This window comes from Caloenas nicobarica, chromosome 1 (genome assembly GCF_036013445.1).
Source record: "Caloenas nicobarica isolate bCalNic1 chromosome 1, bCalNic1.hap1, whole genome shotgun sequence".
Taxonomy (NCBI): domain Eukaryota; kingdom Metazoa; phylum Chordata; class Aves; order Columbiformes; family Columbidae; genus Caloenas; species Caloenas nicobarica.
This window is the reverse complement of record NC_088245.1, coordinates 68,475,499-68,495,969: the sequence shown is the minus strand read 5'-3', so window position 1 is coordinate 68,495,969 and position 20,471 is coordinate 68,475,499. Positions and strand designations below refer to the sequence as shown.

General features: G+C 45.4%; 1 protein-coding gene across 6 annotated transcripts in view; it reads right to left on the bottom strand.

Moving 5' to 3' along the window:
* WASHC1 (WASH complex subunit 1) overlaps positions 1–14,086 on the bottom strand; it is a 46,942-nt gene extending 32,856 nt beyond the window's left edge. The window contains exons 1-3 of one of the 6 annotated variants that reach the window (XM_065645185.1): positions 14,014–14,028; positions 4,042–4,116; positions 1,073–1,226 (exon numbers count right to left, since the gene is read on the bottom strand). In XM_065645185.1, the coding sequence (XP_065501257.1) occupies positions 1,073–1,221 (149 nt within the window). In that variant the 5' untranslated portion in view covers positions 1,222–1,226; positions 4,042–4,116; positions 14,014–14,028. Of the gene's footprint in view, positions 1–1,072; positions 1,252–4,041; positions 4,117–13,631; positions 13,834–13,879; positions 13,923–14,013 lie in introns of those variants that run through there. The other 5 variants (XM_065645167.1, XM_065645194.1, XM_065645176.1 and 2 more) reach the window with 5 other exon arrangements.
* Between the last annotated feature and the right edge of the window lie 6,385 nt (positions 14,087–20,471).

Here is a 20,471-nt window from a genome sequence, read left to right as displayed (position 1 = left end):
CCCATACTGCGAAGTGCACAAAAGAATGAGACCTTGTGATCAACTTCATCCAGCCTACACACAGCCCTTTCCCAGGAGCCCTTGCCCAAATGGAAACTATTCCAATGAAAATCCCATCTTTCCCTCAATGACCCGAGCTCAGCCTCAGTGACGACCCTTTCCCCAGAGGCTGTGCTTCAAAGTATCACTATTGAGAATCAAAGGACTTCCCAAAAAAACTTGAAAGAATGCCACGGTCCTGCTCGGAACATAATAAATCAAACTAGGTAGTCAGGATCCTCAGTAAAAACCAAAGCAAATGCTTTTGCTAATCAGGCTATGAGAAGATAAATGCTGATCTGTTTCTTTACCAACTATAGGATATACCATCTCAGGGCACTGAGATATCAAATATGGGACTGGATGAAAAAAGGCACCATGCAATCTACCGTCATTTGCAGGCAAACACAAGAATCTCTCTGATCTGCCATATAGGTAGCCTTATAGATTCAATCCTAAAAAGGACCACGGCAGAGGTGGCAAGTTTGGGCCCAGTCCCTGAAGAGAACAGTTTAGATGGATTATGAGACTGTGGCGAGAACAGACAGTCTCATGTGCTCAGCCCTCCCAACATACAAAAAGAGAAGTGCAAAACACCAGAAGCGCAAAGAGAACAGTCTTTAAGTCCCAGAGATCAGAACAAAGAGACATTTTCTACTCCACTGCTCCAAGTATGACTCAAAAAGACATATCATCAACATACTCTAAATAAGAATGTCTACCATTTAAAACACGAGCAAGAAAGAATAAAGGATAACTACAGCAGAAGCAGTAATGCAATTTGTGGGAGTCTGCCACTGAATAAAAAATTAATAACAACGTCTGGCTAACTGCAGCCATTTCATTATGCTTAACTTTGACAGACCCGAATCCAATAAACTTTTATTGAAGTGCATCTGGTCCTTCTTTATCTCTTCTCTGAACTTCCATTACTTGCCAATGCTGTGCCCTTTCACTGCTGCAACCTTATCACAGCACTCTGTTTCCTATTGCTGAATGCTGAGTCCCCAGCGCCCACGTAACAGCACCGTACCTGTTGAAGATATCACCCGACACCTTTTGCAGATATTGAAGTGCATCTGCCATCTGCTGAACAGCCTCCTCCCTGCGTAAGTCCGGTTGGATCAGGGGGACTGAATACGTCTGCCCTTCCAAAAAATGCTTCTGGGCTACAGTAGCCATTGTGCCTAAAGGAGAGAGCAAATAAGTCATTACAGTAAACACACTTCCATTTTATCACAGCTTTTATTCAAGAACTTCCACTTTCTGCTCCCCTAAATATTTCAGGAAAACATTTGCAAGGAAATCAGTGAGCTGAGGAGAAAGGCACAAGTAGTAAGGTTGACATATTGGATTTTTAAAAAATCCAAGGCAGCTACAGTGAGGTGCGAGTCTCTTGCTTATCTGAATGCTCTTGGGAACCATAATTTTATTTTTAGCATGATACTTAACAAATTTCTGCTCAGTACTTGTGCTGAAAACAAAGACCACGCTTTGGAGCAAAGTCGGTCCAAGGTGGCTACAAGACTTGTCAGAAATCACCCTGTCCCCTCCTCCCATCCTCATATTCCAGATGGATCTACTTCAGGTCATTCAACCCTATTAGCAAAATGCAGTATTTCATCTTACACTTCTGCTCCAAGACACGCAACCACCCTCCCTTCCAAGAACAGCAGCTATGAAATTACAGGGCATGCATGTGCACACACGCCCTTGCTCCCAGTCCGTTAATGAGAGTTCTTCCATCCTGAGACTCCCAAGAGCTGCTCGTTGCTTCTGGTGACTGGGTTTTTCCTTAGTAACTATCTTGAAAGAAGCCTCCTTATTTTAGGATCCTTTCACGTATAAAACCTGAACGGTCACTGAAATCTTTCAGTCGTGTTCAACACATGCACCAGAGCAGTATTCCTGCTCCTGGATGCAGCTGGGCCAACATCACCGCTCTGTAGCTCAGCCAGGAGAAGGTTGCGCATTACCCATGGCTCCATTCATGCCAGCCTTCCTCACCTGTCCCTCAGCAATTCCCAAAAAGTTTTTACTCACAAAAATAACAAAAAAGTTCCCTGGACATGGAGGAGGATGCAGAGAAGAAACCCATTTGTAAACTCACAAATAGGTCACTGTTTGGACAGCCTCACTGATGAACAGATTAGAGTGTCCATACAATTTTCTAACCCAAATTCTGCTGCTAGGCCTATACACCTCCCTTCGAACTCGTTTTCTCTGTGTGTCTTGCTCATTCAGACTGTAACAAAACACAGTCTACAGCTGATCATTACAGGGTTTCATCACGCACAGTGTTGTGCATCTATATAAATCTTCATTAAGCTGAAGAGAAACAAAACAAGGGAGTATCAAAAAGTAAGGTATCAGAAACAGAGATGTCTCAGGACTCCACACATTCCCTCTGTGGTATCTGGAAGTCTGCAGGGGCTGGTCCAGGGAGCACTGCTGTGTGCAAACTGTATTCAGCCCATACGGCAGAGCAGGCTGAGGACAACATAGAAACACAGCCACGCTGCAGAAATCACAAAATAAGAGCCTGAAGAGACAGTTACGGCATAAACCAATAGCTTCATAGATGAAAATTATAGGGGTCTTTGCACATTCTTAAATTCCCTGTCTTGCTTCAGAAAACAAAAATATATGAGATCAGACCTGCCTGCAGCCTTTCCTGTACATTTACAAAACACCATCCCATAGACCCTCTTCGCATTTGTCCTTTCTGATACTACCACTGCAGGTTAGGAAAGACTTTCTGTAAATGTGATGTGGCTGGGTTTGGTTTTGGTTTTGTGGGGTTTTTTGTTTGTTTGGGGTTTTTTGGTTTTGTTTTATTTTTGTTGTTGGGTTTGTTTTTTGTTTTGTTGGTTTGGGGGGGGGGTTGTGTGTGGTTTTGTTGTTGGTTTTTGTTATTTTGGGGGGGGTTGTTCATTTGTTTTTGCAGTGGGGTAGAGGGAGTTGGTTGAGATGTTTTCTGGGGGGAAGGGGGAGGATGTTTAACAATTAATCATGACAGGTAAAGGAAGGAGGAGACCTATGAGCCTTTCTGCAGATAACAAATGTGCAAAATCAAGCCCAGCCATCAGAAGACCTGGCTCTGCTGCAGGAAGCCCAGACTCATTCTGTTTCACTTCATGCATCACTGGCAGCCAGACTCTGTATCCACACTCTTTAGCAGCAATGTTTGCACACTGATTAGTCTTCTTGACTGGGCCTATTCAGCAGGCAGGAAATTATTATTTAGAGTTGTAAAGCATACAAGTCAATCTGAGAGGAGTACAGCTAATTTTGAGATGGCAATTTTTGATCTGCTGACCACAGCCAAGCCTGAACCCTCTGTGCTTTCAAATCTACTATTTGACTGACAACGCAGAACAAAGCAACCGTATAACACGGTGAGTGCGCAGTTACAAGATGCTTTGGCTCTGGCAGCAAAACGAGTTTACGATCCTCCCTGCCCCTGGTCACAACTCTTCTGTTGCATCAATGCTGCTGATGTTTGGGATGCCTATTTTTAACTCAGATCAGTTCAATGACCTGATTTACCACAGCCAGAGAAACAGCTGTAATTGCCCAGTCATGGAACAGAGTGGGAAGCAGGGGCAAGAAGGAGACTTCTTAAACTTGCTTCACTATCAAAACCATTACTGTGTCATGGTAATCCTGCCCCACAGGATGAGAAGGCCAAGCTTTTCACCTCTTGAAGCCAGATGAGATTATACAGCCCCAGTATGATTTCCCAGGCACTTGCCAGTGCTAATTCTCTTAATGACCTTTCTGAAGCCAAGCTCAGTTCAGCTGCTGACTGACAGATGCTCACACTCAGAAGCACTCCCTGAACCCTTTGTGCTTTCAGCACTCCACCAGCTACTCCAAAACCATTTCTTTCGTCACATTCAGAAGCTGCAGGATGTTCTCCAGGACTCACTGCTCCCTTGCAGAAAGAGGAGCCCACAGGAGTGGGGTAAAGCAGGGGAAGCCCCAGGTGCTCCTGCTCACAGTTTGGCTGTCAGTAACTTCAGTTTCACAGGTTCTCAATGCAGCCTCTCACATGAGCTCCGGATTCTCACCTTTCTGAAAAAAACACATTAGAGAAACGTGGAAGACACTGTGGGAACTGCTATCAGAGACAGATACAAGAAACAGTTCTTTCTGTGCAAGGTAACAAATTAGAGATTTATAGCAAGAAAGAGGAAAAACAGCGACATCCTTTTGAATGGCAAGACTCAGGCGAAATCCCATGCTACAACTGCTATTTATCACTTCTTGTGACCAAACTAACTAGAAATAAGCCATTTTTACAAACACTCTGAGTAACGACCTGACCATATGCTTCGAATAAATGCAGAACTGCTTCCCATAACAGACAGGGACTGCAGGAACAAGGCAGATTTTAATAGGGAAAACCCAAAACAATCCAAACAAAAGTCAGGAAGGAAAGCAAAGACTGAATGTCACTCAGCAAGATCAACTCTTATCTCAACCTTCAGCGCACTGAGAAGGAGGAAGCACATTTCCTTGCCATGCTCCACTATCAGAATTAGGCATTACATAAAAACAAAGCGCTGAAGATTAGAAAGATCGCAGCTCTCTCACCCTGCCCAATGGATGCCAAGCCTTCACGTAACATATGCATCAAAGGTGCAAATAAACTGTTCGTATCTTACGCATGGAAATGACTTCCACAAAGCAACAAAATGCTTCCAGTAGCACTCCAGAATCTTAAAGAGGGAGCTGGCGTGTTTCAGCAGAAAGCACAGTATGCTGGAATTATGACATCCGACATGAAATACTCAGATGCTGCAGTGAGAAACGGACATGTGAAACCCCAAAGCAAGTATGATTCAGAAAAGCAGATGTCAGATCACCCAAGAGACTTAATCATTAGTGGTGTAACCACCTGTGGGTCACACAAGGCAGAAGAAACAGCAACGTGGCTCTTTTTTGTGATCAAAGAGGCTCTGGAAAAAGAGTTGCAGCATCTGGGAGCTCCAGCCACTCTATTAAATTATTTTTTCTATGTCAACTTTCATGATCAAGACAAATGTGCTCTGGTGTTATATAATAACCTAATTTACCTTATTAAATTGCAAACAAAGAGAAAAACGTTGTTTTCTCACTGTACCACCTGCTTGTGAGTGCTATATCCTGATTTAGAAGTTCTGACTAGAGCTCGCAACTGCTCAGATTTGCCTTAAGCTGCCTATACCTTTAACCTTAAGCAAACTGGTACAAAGCTCATCAGGGCTGGTGGCTGTCCCTCTGCGCCCAGCACTGCTCTCCACCTCTCAGTTCCAAAATTCACACTAGCAAAAGCCGAGTGAAACAACAGCAGTGGGAAATGCAACATCAGCCTCCACCAGACATACAGGCTGAGCACTCCAGGGTTTTCAGGTATCTGGAATGAGCCACTGGTCACACTGTTATCACAGACAAATCTAATATTTGGATGGTTACGTAGAGATTTGCAGCTCTGAACCCAGAGAAGGAAGTATGCAATTCATTGCTCTGGGTAGGTAGAGAAACGTTCCACCCACTTTGCTCACCTCTTGGGTTACTTCTCCCTGAACCCAAGAATAAAACTCCTTATGTCAAGGCTAATCCCAAGAGAACTTGTTACAGAGCAAATGGAGTCTGTAAAAGAAGCAACGCTCCTCTAAGTTCTTTAGAAACTATTGCTCTAAGGAGGACCAATCACTGAGATTATTATTCTACAAACAAAAACTCCCTACAACCTTAAAATATCTTGATTTTTCAAAGGAACATAAACAAATGCAATATTAAGAAAATAATTTAGCTGCCCTCAATACAGGCAGAGAATGTAAAGCTATACATACAAGCACTTATCAGATGCATACTTAGCTATGAAAATAAAGAGAGGATAAAGCAAGCTACCACCACCACCACCACCACTTGTTTCCTTAACATGCTTCATGGTATTACAAAAGGGGGTTGAGGGGAGAAGAGGGCTTAAATACTCTGGAAAAAAAAAATCAGTGTGTATTCTTCAAAGATACAAGGGCTGCTTCAGCAATTACTGTGCTGCTGCTGCTTCTGTCATTGCACTGCAAAGGCAGCATGAACTAAAGGCCCTTAATTCCCACACGCTGTAACCTCTCCAGGAAGTGGTGACAGGCTATCTCTAGCCCTATGTCTCTCCTTTGTAGGACCCTAATGAAAAGATCAATGCCTCACAGCCACCTGCAAGGACGCAGAAACCAGCACTATGCAATGAAACACAAGTCTGCACATCCCGCACCACACACCACTGCACCACTACCACCAGGATGGTTCCAAAGCGGCAACAGACCAAGTCACAAATGAACTACAGGTTAAGATTAAACACATTCAAAAGATGGAGTAGATAGCAGTGCTGTCTCCTCTGAGAGGAGAGTCTCATCCATAACTTGGTTCACAGTGAGAAGTCAACCCAAATCCCTTGCTGACAGTATCTTCTTACACATAATACTTTCTGTCATGTTCGCCTGGACAAATGTCATCCCATCCTGGCTGACAATAACAGACCTCAGTTATTCTCATTTTCCTCTGCTCCAGTCTAGCACACTACATCAGCACATGGCTCGCAACACCTAAATGCAGCTTTTAGAGCTCACAAAGCTCCCAGCCATTAAAATGTCTGTTGTGCGTCTCACCACAAACTTCTACTGTACACTTATCTACAGTATTCTGTAGTACTGTGCTTAATATACTACTACATCATCTTCATTCTCTACTTTCCACACAGGATTCCCACAGAATTTCAAATCATGATCAAATCTGCTGTCATATTCAAGTCATACCTTGGTTGTACTAGACGCTTGCCTAGAGGCCATTCCAACAAAATATCAGAATGCGTTCCTTCAAGGACAAAATAATACTAATTAAAAAAAAGTTACTTTATCACCTTGCCCTCCACAGATAAAGCATACTACTGTGAGTCTACTGTATAAAAGAGAGACTTAATGCAGCACAGGAGCCTAGATGCAAGTCCTACCCTGTTTCCCCAAAAATAAGCCCTAGCATGATTTTTCAGGATTTTTGAGGATGCTCAAAATATAAGCCCTACTCCAAAAATAAGCCCTAGTTACAGTTCATTAAAAAAGTCAATTTAAATAGTGTCCAGGCAGCTATACACGTAAAAAAGTAATAGATTTTGGAGCAAAAATTAATATAAGACCCTGTCTTATTTTCAGGGAAACAGGGTATTTCACTGTGCAGCAAATGATTGTTCTGCTCCGTGGTGACATTCACTGGAGGGGTTGAAATTTAGTCCTCCAGCAGAGCACACAAGAGGTAACTATCCTGGGTAGGAGAGCAGGATGTATTTCCAGCAGTGAGACAAGAGGTTCGCCACAGTCCCTGTGGGGACTTTTGGGATGGGGGGACCGGGAGGGGAAGGGAAGGGAGGAGGAGAGAAGCACTTTGAGAAGTTAAGAGGATGAAAAGTCTATTTATATTTTTTAATTAACCATGTTCTACAGTGTTATTAAGCAGCAATCCAAGATGCAGATGGTACTGATTTGATTGGCAAGAGGTGCACTGTGCTGAATATTAAGGAACTCTGCCCCTATAAATAGGTCTAATCACCATCTGAAGGCTGGAAGGCAGTGATGAAAGAAAGCATTAATAAGACCATAATTAGGCCCTGTAGCAGCCTGTATTCCACCAGGGTGCTCATGTTACTAGACATCTCTTATAGTAGCATCCTCAAACTCTGCTGTAGACATTACTGCTTTGGATCTCCAAAGGCCACAGCTATGAAGACGGGGGTTTCTTCACCCTTGGAAGGCCTGGTGTTGGTTAGGATTTTACTTCCCAGTACCATTTCTGGAGCAAGAGAGCTCTCCATTCCAGCTGTTCCACCCTGCCCACTCTCATCGAGTGAATTAAATTGGGCAGCTGGAGCTCCCCAGGCAGAAAAACTAACAAGGAGTACAGGAAAGTGAGAAGCTTTAGAAGCTATTGCTCTCCCTCCCTCTCGGAGCAGCAGGAGCACATTGTGGCCATATCTACATCACCAAGTTAACCTAGTCACAGCTGTAAAAGCCATTTCTGGTCCTCTGCTCCAGCTTTAGAAAGAGAGTTACTTACTCAACCTCATCAACGTCACACTTTCAGCCTGTCCTTACAGTATAGCATTACCTCAAGAGAACAACAAAAAAGTCTGTAGAAAAAATGAATCCCACAAGGCATCTCCTGCTATATACCGATATTTCCAAAAGTCACCCATTGATATGAGACTGCCCGAACAGCCAAGATCTTTTCAAAAGGAGTCAGTCTCCCACATCACACCAGAGCCCTGCAGAAACAGCAGAGCACTGGGGAGCCTGACCTGATTCTCAGCAGGACTCAGGGGCTCATGCTGCATCTCATGCACTGCATGTCCTGGCCTTGTGGGACAATATGCTGCTTGGCAATGGCAGCAGCGGATTCCATCATTGACGCCGTCTCACCTCATCTGTCCTAGCAGCAGCTGTGGGAAAAGGAAAAGCTTTTTCTGCTGCACTGGTAGGCAGCCACTACCTACTCAGTGACATAATGCCACTCAGTGCTCCATATCCAAATGGCGTGGAATTACTGGCAGTTACCACATACGCATTACCCTGCAAGAACCTCGTGTTGCACCACAATGTCAGCGACAGTGCCAGGTGCCTTTTTGTTAGCTGAGTCTATGTACTACTGATGGCTGTTTAGTTCAGCCTTGGGATCTGCTTAAAAGGCACCCCATATCCATTCAATTTGAAATAGATATTTCACTCTACCTACTAACTACCAGTATTGTACTAGAAAAAGGTATTAAGGTAATGCTATGATGATATTCACTCTTGGAAGCAGCGAGACTCCGGTATGAAGCTTGCATCCAAAATCCCAAAACTCCTTTTTTTTTTTTTCCGCCAGTTAATTCCCTAAATTGCAGAGGGTACACAATAAATAGGCTGTAAACTGGGTGCCTGATAGCAACCTGTCTCCCTGGACCATGGGCTGTGCCAGAGACCAACAAACACCCCTTGCTACTTATGTGTTTGTCTTATCCTGCTGTTTCCAGAATAAAGGCTGTACCTGTACCTGATCCTTCCTGAGCAGTCAGAGCTACCAAAGGAAAGCCACTGACCTGTCAAAAACCTACTTCTGAAAGTGTGAGCCCAGTATTTAAGGCAGCTTCTCTCAAGAAGTCAGAGCTTTGGCTCAGACACATTGCTTTGAAAGAAACAGTAGGTATTGAGGCTAGTAAAGACAGATGAAATCTATGAGCAATATGACATTAAGGCAAAGACATTATTGACAGGTAACTAAATGCACATGAACTGGAGGATTTGGTTTACCACCAGCAGCATTGTCTCTCCAGAAGACAGAATGCTATTATTTTAAGTTATGTTTTAAAGATAATCTGAAAGATAGAGGCTTAAAAGAATATAGAGGTGCACGTCAATACTCTCAGCTCCACAAGCTAAGGTGGCCTCCAAGTCACTTCTGTCTTCAGGACAACCTTTCCTCTCTGCAACACCAAGCTCTGCTTTGTGAAGCACAGACAGCAGCCCTCGCTGCCACAAGGCATGGAGCTGCGGGCTGCAGCACCTTGCTGAGAAAGCCCCATCCTCTAAGCGCAGCCTGAAATTGATTTCCTTCAGCCAGATGCATAAAGCTCATTCTGACAGACAGATGTTGACATCTAAAGTTAACCAGAGGACCCACTGTGGAACTGTCACCTTTGACTTTCATCATTAATAGAGATAATCAGGCACTCTCATGAACAACTGATCTGATTCTAAGGCAGCCATCTAAAACTGACCCAAAGCAGTGTGCTAATTGTCTGCCTTCCCTTCCTCCCACTATTTATTATAAAAAAGCCTAAGAAACAGCTTAGCTACACCTACAATACAGACATAAGAAGTAACGCTGAGAATCCCAGCCCAAAACATGCAGGCACAGCTCTTCATCTGATTTCCTAAATGGGGGCACTTCAGTTTTGTATGCCTGAAATACACAGAAGCCACATGCTATGCCAGAAGTCCCTTGGAAAGTCACTTCCCTTCCATAAGTTCTCTTAGATGCTGGAGTGTTTCAAAAGCAGGTTAGGTGAAACGCTGCTGTAGAGCTTCCTCCAGAACGTTTGGTTCAGAAAAATGAGGAGCTGCTCAATCCTACTATCAGACCACAGCAACAAATACATAACTTTCAAACCCACCACACTTTCCTAAAAACAAAACAAACAAAAAACCCCAAGCAGTTAATTTTTCCCCTCTAATTTTCTGATGAAAAATCAGCTTCAGTCTCCTGCAGAATGAAGATATCTGCAGATCTAACCGTTATCACATCACACTGCCACAAACCCTAACTAGCAATGTCTTATTTTTCACCTCCACATTCAGTACCCTCTGCTCCAAGGTTCAGGAATTTTACGGCACTGTGTTACAACAGATTCTGAGATATCTAATGAAGACAACAACCAAATCAGACTGGCAACCAAACCAGTTCCTGTCCATTTGATATATTTAAAAGCAAAGGGAATGCCTGCATTTCTGCAAGGTGACAGGAGGGAAACTCACTGTAAGGAAGTGTCTTCAAGCCTGCTCACATTTGCTAGAAGGAATATCCCTACAGGGTGGCCTGGATAACAGGAGCTGACAAAAAGCTGGGTCAAAAGAATGACGCCTGGGGAATCAATAACTTGCTAAATAAGCTGGTGGATGGACTGTTTTCTGGCAAAGGTTATCTTGTGAAGGGGTCTAAGCAGAGCTGATGAACTATAGAAATTGCTTTTTGAGTGATAAAAATGATTCCCTTCAAGCTCATACACCACAGCCATGGGAAACATCATAATTTCAAACATAATCCTCTTCTTCCTCTGCACGCTACCTTTAACCAAATTCAAAAAAACCCAAACAAACAAAAAAACCAACAAAATCTGCCTTGCTTTCAGGCTTATCTCAGTACTATTCTTCTCCAGCCCCTAATTTCTGCCCTTCTCTTTTACTGCTCAGGCTGAGCACGCAGTGACTACAGTTCCCTGGTATAACCAGAACCCAGACTGCAGAGTAGTTCCCAGGGATTATCTGCTTTCAGTTTTCTTGCCAACGAACTTCTGAGTTGAGAGAAGAGAACAGCACTTTTTATGTGAAGTAATGAAGATTTAAAAACTCAGTCTAAATATCCAGAGTGATAGAAGACAGCAGATGCTAAGACTAGCAGCCTGTGCTGCTCTGTGAGTGCCTCAGGCATCTTTCTGCCTGAGGGCTCTTGGAGCTGTAGCTATTTCTGCACAACCAAAGCATCCCAGGAATAGAGGTATATCGGGCAGCCTTTACATCCCAGCTTTACTACTCAGACAAGATAAACATAATAAAAAATCAGGAGAATTTATCAGCCCCTAGTTAGCCTTCCTAAAAGAACAGTTGACTGGAACACCTCTGATTCTCCTGACAACTGAAATGCAGAAAGCCTCTACAAGGACATGCCAAAGCCAGGTTGCTTCCAGCCCTTGCCTCTGGCAAGAGCAGCACTATCCGCTCCGCTTCCTTTCACTGCTCAAGGAAGGCTCAGTAATTCAGTGAACTGGCAAGAAATAGGGACAGTTTTAGCTTCTACCTCATCTACTTCACGACAGGTCAATCCAGCCTGCAAGTCACTGCCAGTAACATGCGCTGCGCCACCTAAATGAAATAAATAGGTCATCTCAAGCAAACCCCTAGCTGACATTTGCCTGAATCACGTGGAATACCACAACCACAGCCAGCATGATTCCACATTATTTGTTGGAATTTGCACTGTAGAAGTGAGTAGAGTCAAGAATGAGCCTACTCCTCAGGGATGAAAAGCCTTCTCTTTTGAAGGAGGCCTTTGGGAACAACCAGGTGCTGTTCAACCACTCACTATTTGAACTACACCACTTTAAAATAAAAAAAAAAAAAAGGAGGAAAACCTCACCACAACAGGACCTCTGTTGATTACTAATATAAATACTAACAATGATTATCACTGCTGGATGTGGATTCACTGTGTTTACTACGTCCATCAGCAGCCTTTCTTCATGTGTACAGCTAGGTCTAGTAGCCCTGCGTTTTTTTTACTGTTGGCTGACTCATTCTCTATTTTGAACATAGAAAAAAATTAATACAATAAATGCATTTGTCAGTCACGACAGCATTTGGGTTCACTTGCAAACACTGACAACATGTTTTTATTTGACAAATAGTTACAACGCCACAGCTGCCAGCTTGGGAGTGAGGAACATGCCCTTGTGCACCTTAAAGGCAACCAATATTAAAACTGATTAGCCAGTACTCCAGGTAGTAAACTGCATTGATGCACTGATGGACTAGAAGTTACATCTTCTATATCTGTGGTGTTCTTTGAGTTGTTTGATAGCTAATACCCTGTTTTCCTGAAAATAAGACCTACCCCAAGAACAAGCCCTAGCATGATTTTTCAGGATGCTTGCATGAAATACAAGCCCTACTCCAAAAATAAGCCCTAGTCACAGTTCATTAAAAAAGTCAATTTGAATAATGTCCAGGCAGCTATACATGTAAAAAAGTAAGCACCTTTCGGAGCGAAAATTAATACCGACCCTGTCTTATTTTGAGGCAAATAGGGTAGTAACCAATTGGTACTTGGAATAGTACAAAACCATCACAACTCTACCACAAGCCATTAGCTAACTTTCTGAGTAAAAATTGCCTAACCTCACGCCAGAGCCCTCTGACCTGCTATCTTGAATGCCTTTTTCTCTTTTTCACAACTCCCTTCAGGCTGCAGCATCTAGCTGTGTGTCCCTACAGGGTACCCAAGCTACGTGGAAGGAGGACATGGCCCTCCACAATCCCTGAAGTGCAATGTTGAGTCTAAGTGTCCCATATGTCATAGCCAAGTTGAGATCTGCAGGCTCCTGGCAGGACCTCCAGTCTATTTCACAGAATCACAGAATGTTAGGGATTAGAAGGGACCTCGAAAGATCATCTAGTCCAATCCCCCTGCTGGAACAGGAACACCCAGATGAGGTTACACAGGAAGGCGTCCAGGCGGGTTTTGAATGTCTCCAGAGAAGGAGACTCCACAACCTCCCTGGGCAGCCTGGTCCAGTGTTTGTCACCCTCAGCGTGAAGAAGTTTCTTCTCAAATTTAAATGGAACCTCCCGTATTCCAGTTTATACCCATTGCCCCTTGTCTTATCATTGGTTGTCACCGAGAAGAGCCTGGCTCCATCCTTGTGACACTCACCCTTTACATATTTATAAACATTAATGAGGTCACCCCTCAGTCTCCTCTTCTCCAAGCTAAAGAGACCCAGCTCCCTCAGCCTTTCCTCATAAGGGAGATGCTCCACTCCCTTCATCATCTTCGTGGCCCTGCGCTGGACTCTCTCCAGCAGTTCCCTGTCCTTCTTGAACTGAGGGGCCCAGAACTGGACACAATGTTCCAGATGAGGTCTCACCAGGGCAGAGTAGAGGGGAAGGAGAACCTCTCTCGACCTACTAACCACCCCCTTCTAATATACCCCAGGATGCCATTGGGCATAAGACGTATAACAGAAAACTTTCTAGACCCGTTATCCCACCCCAACAGGTTCTGTACGACTCATTTCACGTTACCGAGCCCTTCTCCCCAAGCCCTCGCGGCGTCCCCGAGGACCTGAGACTGTGGCTACCAGAAGCGTCTCCCCGCTGACTGACAGGCCGCAGACCTCACGGCAGCCCCTCACAGGCCCCACTGCCCCGCTCAGGCCCAACGGGCGGAACCGCCGCCGCCCCGCCTCGCTGAGCCCAACCGGAGCCGTTCGCTCTCCACGCTGCGCCGCGGGGACATCCCCCGCACCCAGCCCTCCCCCAGCACCACCGACCCTCTGTGTCCCCGGCCAGGCCGCACCGGGATCAGAACCGGGAGGGGGGTGGAGAGGGGGAGGGCCCGGTCCCGCCCCCCGCAGCCGCGCCCAGCCCAGCGCGCGCTCCCCGCCGCGCCCCGCGCCCCTCTCACCTGCCGCGAACCGCCCACGTCCCGGCACCCGGCAGGAAGCGGCGCCCTGCGCCTCTTCCGCCCCTAGCTGTTCGTCACTTCCGCCCGGTTAGGACGCCCCCCCGGTGCCGGGAGGGGGGCTGCGCATGCGCGCTGCGGGGGGGGGCGCGGCGTGAGGCGGTCTCCGACGGTGGGGCGTGGCCGCCATTTTGTGGGGCGGCAGCCCCTTGCCCTTCTCCCCGCCCCCGGCTGCTGTGGTACCGGGAAGTCGGCAAAAAAGACTCCTTAACACTGTTTTGAAAGTGTTAAAAAGCAGGCAGTTTTATTACACATACCTATGGCATGTACCTTTCTTTCCACCACTTAGTTAATTCATTAAACATAAATTATTGACATAACCCCGCCCTTTCCCGGATGTCCATCTTTGGTATTTGAGAGCCTTCATCGAGGGGTCTGTGGTGGTCCTTGGGGTCTTTGCCCCCCGGTGTCGGCTTCTTGACCTAATTTCTTGATCATGCATATTGTCATTTTGTGCTACCTTGCCAATATAATAGGCCCTGGCAGGATCTCTCAGCAAAGCATATTTTATTAACAATTTTGCAAGACCAGGTGTTCCACCTAAAGGCAGGCACATGGAATAGGGCAAAAAGCCCCTGCTTATACCCCACCCCGAATCCTGGACACAAATTCCCTCCCCTGTTCCCACTGGTTGGGTGCTTCAGGGTTTACAGACTATCTGACACCTGCCTCAGTTTACCTATCTCGTTCATCTCATTCTAACAACACCCTCCCCTTATTGATTTATTTAAAATACGAATTCCTGGCTCTTTGGTTACCCTTCCCCCTAGATTAACTTTTTAAAGACAGTAATCAGTTTGCATTCCGGGATTAGTTCGAAGAGACTTTGTTTTACATGAAGGATTCATAGTCTGATGTCTCTCGGTCATTCCCCACCCTGCTGGGGTCAGGCGCCAGGTCCCCAGTTTTGTAAAAACAACATTCCTCCTTCAGTGGCTCCTTACACCACTGCTCAGCAAAAGTCAAGTAGCTCTTTCTTCATTTAATGGAACCTTCCCCTTTACCAGCTTACAAGCCAAGGACATCCCACTTTGCCTCATGTCCAGTCTCTACAGAGCTATTGTTTCTCTATTGGGTTTCTGTTACATTAGGCCTAGTCTTGCTACATTAGGCTTCATCGTGCTACATTACGCCTAGGCTTTTCTAAAAGATTTTTGTTCCTCTTATCAGGAGCACGGCGGTTCTGTGAGCAGGACCCCACCATGAAGAGAAGCGGGTGTTGGCAGAGCTCTTGGCCTGGTCCTTGCCCACATGTTGCAGTCACAGTTTGAGAGAAAATCCCACGGATGTTGGGGTTTTTGTGGCCATGTTCAGCCCTGCTTCTGCGCCTGGCTGCTTTTCTGCTTCCACGTATCTGGCACCAAGCGTGGCTTGCAAAAGGGGGAATCTCTGACTCATACACTTGCTCGTTTTCTCTCCAGTCTCGTGTTTAGAGTTCAGCAATTTAAAAATCTGCTTTATAAAATAGTGATTTTTTAAATTTTTTTTGAGTACATTCTCCTGGTTTGTTTTCGGGTCCCATTTATACTCCTCTTTATGTGTGCATTTTCAAGCGACCAAGTTACTCCAGAACAAATGTTCATAGAAACTGAATATGCAAATATTAAACCCACATTTTAAAGGGGTATGTGCTACACGTGACAGAGGTACTTGCATGCTCATCCACTTTAGGGCCAGAAACCATTCTACAAGACTTACTTCAACAGTTACAACTCAACATTATTTGATTAGCAAATAGCAGTTTTTGAACGTGCACAGGGAACATTTGTGATTGACACCTAGCATTAAAAACAGTGCACAAGGAAAAAAACAAGGCAAGCCTCTTCCAAAAGTGAATGTGCTTGAAGATATCAGGATATGCTTATGTGTATTGAGCTCTGGGGGTGGGGGGATAAAGGGTAAATCTGTTATAGAAATTACCTGTTGTGGATTCTTTGCTGGGTTCCGCTCCTTGGCGGTGGGAAGCACAGGCTGAAGTGGGGGAGCAGTGTTAGACTTGGTGGAGCAGACCAGGAGCCACCAGCAGCGGCTTCCCCGTTTCAGAGCCTGCAGGAGGGCACAGAGCTGCCCTTCTGATGTCTTAATGATGGGCCCATCAGCACGGACAACATAAGGGTGCGAGGCCGAAGAGCTAAGGACCAGGGTAAGAGCTGCTGAAACTCTCTGTAAGGGAAGAAGGTTATAAGGAACGGAAAATCCTGCCAAAAACTCAAAGCAGACAAAAAAAGCAGATCTAGCCACGTCTGAGCAAGGAGCCTGTGTGTGGGTGTCAGGACCTGTCAAAAACAAAATAGGGAAGCGGATGTAAGAAGCAACAATCCAATCTATTCTGATCCATATTTATTTATATGCTGCTGACGGAAAGCCCTTCAAATGCTTTCTGCTGCTCAGATAAAAATCCAATTTGATGCATTTATAAAATTCAAGAGGAAGCAAGAGGTGACGGCAGACTGACGCAGCCCCTTCCCATGTCCCCCGCTCAGCCACCCTGAGGGAGAGGAGCCAGCAGGTTTGCAAAAATCCATCAGTACAAGGCACAAAGAGAGCTTACACAGAGAGAGAAAGGGAAGACAGTGAATCTTAAGAAAGACATTGAGGTACTAGAGAGAGTTCAGAGAAGGGCAACGAGGCTGGTGAGGGGCCTGGAGCACAAGTCTGATGAGGAGCAGCTGAGGGAGCTGGGGCTGTTCAGCCTGGAGAAAAGGAGGCTGAGGGGAGACCTTATCACTCTCTACAACTACCTGAAAGGAGGTTGTAGCATGGAGGGTGTTGGTCTCTTCTCCCAAGTAATAAGTGATAGGACAAGAGGAAATGGCCTCAAGTTGCGCCAGGGGAGTTTCAGATTGAATATTAGGAAAAAATTCTTCACGGAAAGGGTTACAGGCATTGGAACAGGCTGCCCAGGGAAGTGGTTGAGTCACCATCCCTGGAGGTGTTTAAAAGACGTATAGATGAGGATCTTAGGGACATTGTTTACTGCCAGAGTTAGGTTATGGTTGGACTCGATGATCTTGAGGGTCTCTTCCAACTGAAATGATTCTATGATTCTATTAGGTCGGCTGGGCAGAAAGGTGATGGAGCAGCAGGGATGCAGTGAGGCCCAGGTGAGAAACAATAGCTGTGGGCTGGACAAAGCACCAGGAAGACCCTGGTAGCGAGTGAGAGGCTGTAAATCATAGTGAACTCCTGTGTAACCTTGTCATACATCAACCTGTGCAGACAAGACCTATCTAACCGAGCAGAAGGAAGTGTAAGTACAGCACAGAAAGAGTCTGGAGGCAAATCATAGAATCACAGAATTGTTTCGCTTGGAAGAGACCCTCAAGATCATCGAGTCCAACCATAACCTAACTCTAGCACTAAGCCATGTCCCTAAGAACCTCATTCTAAATGCCTTTTAAATGCCTCCAGGGATGGTGACTCCACCACTTCCCTGGGCAGCCTGTTCCAATGCCTGACAACCCTTTCCATGAAGAATTTTTTCCTAACAACCAATCTGAACCTCCCCTGAGGCCATTTCCTCTTGTCCTATCGCTTGCTACTTGGGAGAAGAGACCAACACCCTCCATGCTACAACCGCATTTCAGGTAGTTGTAGAGAGTGATAAGGTCTCCCCTCAGCCTCCTTTTCTCCAGGCTAAACAGCCCTAGTTCCCTCAGCCGCTCCTCATCAGACTTGTGCTGAGAGCAGCTGCTTAATACAGTGTTTAATTCGATCGCAGAGGCACTGATCTCCAGCACGTCTCAACCCACACAGCTGGCTGGTGGAGACTGAGAGACACCATTCCCAGCCAGTGGAATAATGGACGCAATTTCTTCTCTCTCCAGAGCAATGTTTACTGGCTGCATTTCGTAACCTTTCAATGGCTCATTTTCAGCGGTCCCGAGGACAGGATCCTCTTACTTTAGCAAGGGCTGCTCTCAAGGAGATGTCTGGCACCTGTGGCCACCAAACTTGCTCTGCCACTGCTTTGCATTGGCAAGTTCCAGCCAACAAAAATAAAATCAAGCACAGTGTTTTTCCCCCCTAACAAAAGGAGCACTACTACCCACTGTTGCCCACGTACAGGAAGATTTAGACAGATGCCCTTCTTCCCATGCAGTCAGTAAGACAGGATTTTTCATGGGGTGCAAAAGGCAGCGCCTCGTGGTTGTGCCAAGTCACACGTGACAGTGTGGCAGAGGTTTTACAGCTGGGAAATGCACTCATTGCTGGTTTGGAAAATGCCTTCTGGCTTTCCTAGAGCCATTGCCCAAGTCAATACCAACAGGAAACATGAGTTAGGGGGGCACTGCCACTTTCAGTCACTTTGTTCTACAGTGGCAAGAAAGTGACCTGGAGCCACCCTCAGTCAAAACCTGCTTTTGCCCTCAGCCAGGTGAATAAATGAAGCCAGATGTTTCCACAGGTCTTCCTGCAGGCTGCGCAGGGGCTTTGCATGCTCTGCTTTGCTGTCAGCTGCCGGCACAATCCTCACTGTGAGCTACTGGCTGATCCAGAGCAGCTCAGGGCACGTCAGGTTTTCTGTGCCTCTGCATGCCTCTCCCTGGCTGTCTAGAGTGCTTATTCTGTCTGTTAGCTTCTCTGTCACCACAATATTCAAGCGCTTCCACCGTGTCCAGAGCTCTTGCAGAAAGAGTTTTTTCCTGTAGGCTAGACTCATTGCAATTATCTGTACACAAACTGATCACTCATCTGTTGTGCCACAGCCACAAATTCATGTGCAAGAGGCAACTCTTTTAGATTCACATTCTATTTGAACTCATTTTCACTTTTCTGAAACTGCATTTTCCCACCAAACAAACAAACAACAAACAAAAAGCAACCAAAAAAACCTGCAAGCCAACAAACCCAACCTTCAAAACATTACATTAATTTGCTCTGTCTCTTGCTGCAGTATCTTTTACAGAGCAAAGTCACCTTGGGCAAGTAATTAGTGCCTCACTTTCCTCACTAGGAAAGTGGAAACAATAATATTTCCCCATCTTTGATATCTTTAGGATGGAAAATGTTGCTACTTATTATTTATTACAATGTTTTACACCAAAATTTAATAACACAAAACTCAGGACGTGAAAGGAAAATGTAAAAAGCGAAGGTGAGGAGAATACAGAATGCTGCTGTGGTTGTGCGTTTTGAAGATGCTGGAAATCTCTTTTAGTCTGTTGAGTGGTGTTTGTCAAACATTCAGGCAGAGGTGGCTGAGTCGCTTTTGGACAAGGTCAGGAGAGGGCCAGAAAACAGATCAGATCTTACTCCAGACTTTCCTCCCATTTTACAGTTTTTCAGATCTGAGGAATGTTTTACTATTGCAGTTGGACATAGAGTTGAGCTCGCCTACCATTTAGAAGTGTTTGGACCTCAGGTTTTTCTTCAGGTCTGACTCTCATGTTTTGCTTGTAGCGTTGCCCTAGAAGAACAGGCAAGATCCTCCTTGAACAACTGTCCCTTGTTCTGTGTCTGGTGACAATTAGCCGCTCCTCTGAGTGTATGCTAATGATCAGTATATGCTCACAGGATGTTGAAACTAGAGATAACTAAATGATGTTCTGTCATTTGGGGACAAAAGTCATATGCTAAGTACTTTTTTGTTTTTACCCCCTAGAGTTATAGATGCTCTATGTATAACATTAATATTTGTATTACTTCTGAAGTGTTCTTGTTGCAGGGGGATAAAATAAGGGCCAACTACAGCCACCTCTCCTGTGCAAGCTTTCTTCTGACTCAGATTTGTGGAGACCGTTTTCCCACACACAAATTTCCTCTCAAACATGTGGCCTTCCTCTTCCCTCCTAGCAATGGGGCTTTGGGGTAAGATGCAGTGGAGTGGAACAAATTAGAGCCTGAAGTTGACAGAAGCACCATATCTGTCCCCCTTCGCCGCCTTCTCTGCCACTCTTGTCAAAGTCCCTTCCTCAACCCCTTCTGCTTCTACACTTTCTTCCCTGTCCTCCAAACCTCCTCCTCAGCCCTGGACTCACAGCTTTAAACATCACTCGCCAGCACTACATTATTTATTCTTCTTGAGTGCCAGAGCCCTTCTGACATCCCCTGCCTGTGCTGCCCACCAGACTGTAAGTTCTCCAGGGCACAACTTGCTGCAGTGTTTTGTGTAGAGCTCAGGCTGTGGCTGTGGTTTTCCAGGCAGTGCTGGAAAAACAAACAAACAAAAAACATGATTAACAATAATAATGCAACTTCTTCGATGCACACGTGAGTATCAAATGACCCGTGTATCGCTATCATAGGTTAAAATGGTGCCTTTTTGTACAGCTACACCGAACTAGTGTCTCATATTGATGCACCTTGAACTGGTGTGTAAGGCAAGGCTGGATTGCAACGGTCTCCGTCCTAAGTGTTGCTGGGAAGACTCCTAGCTATGAATTCCAAAATGCCATTCT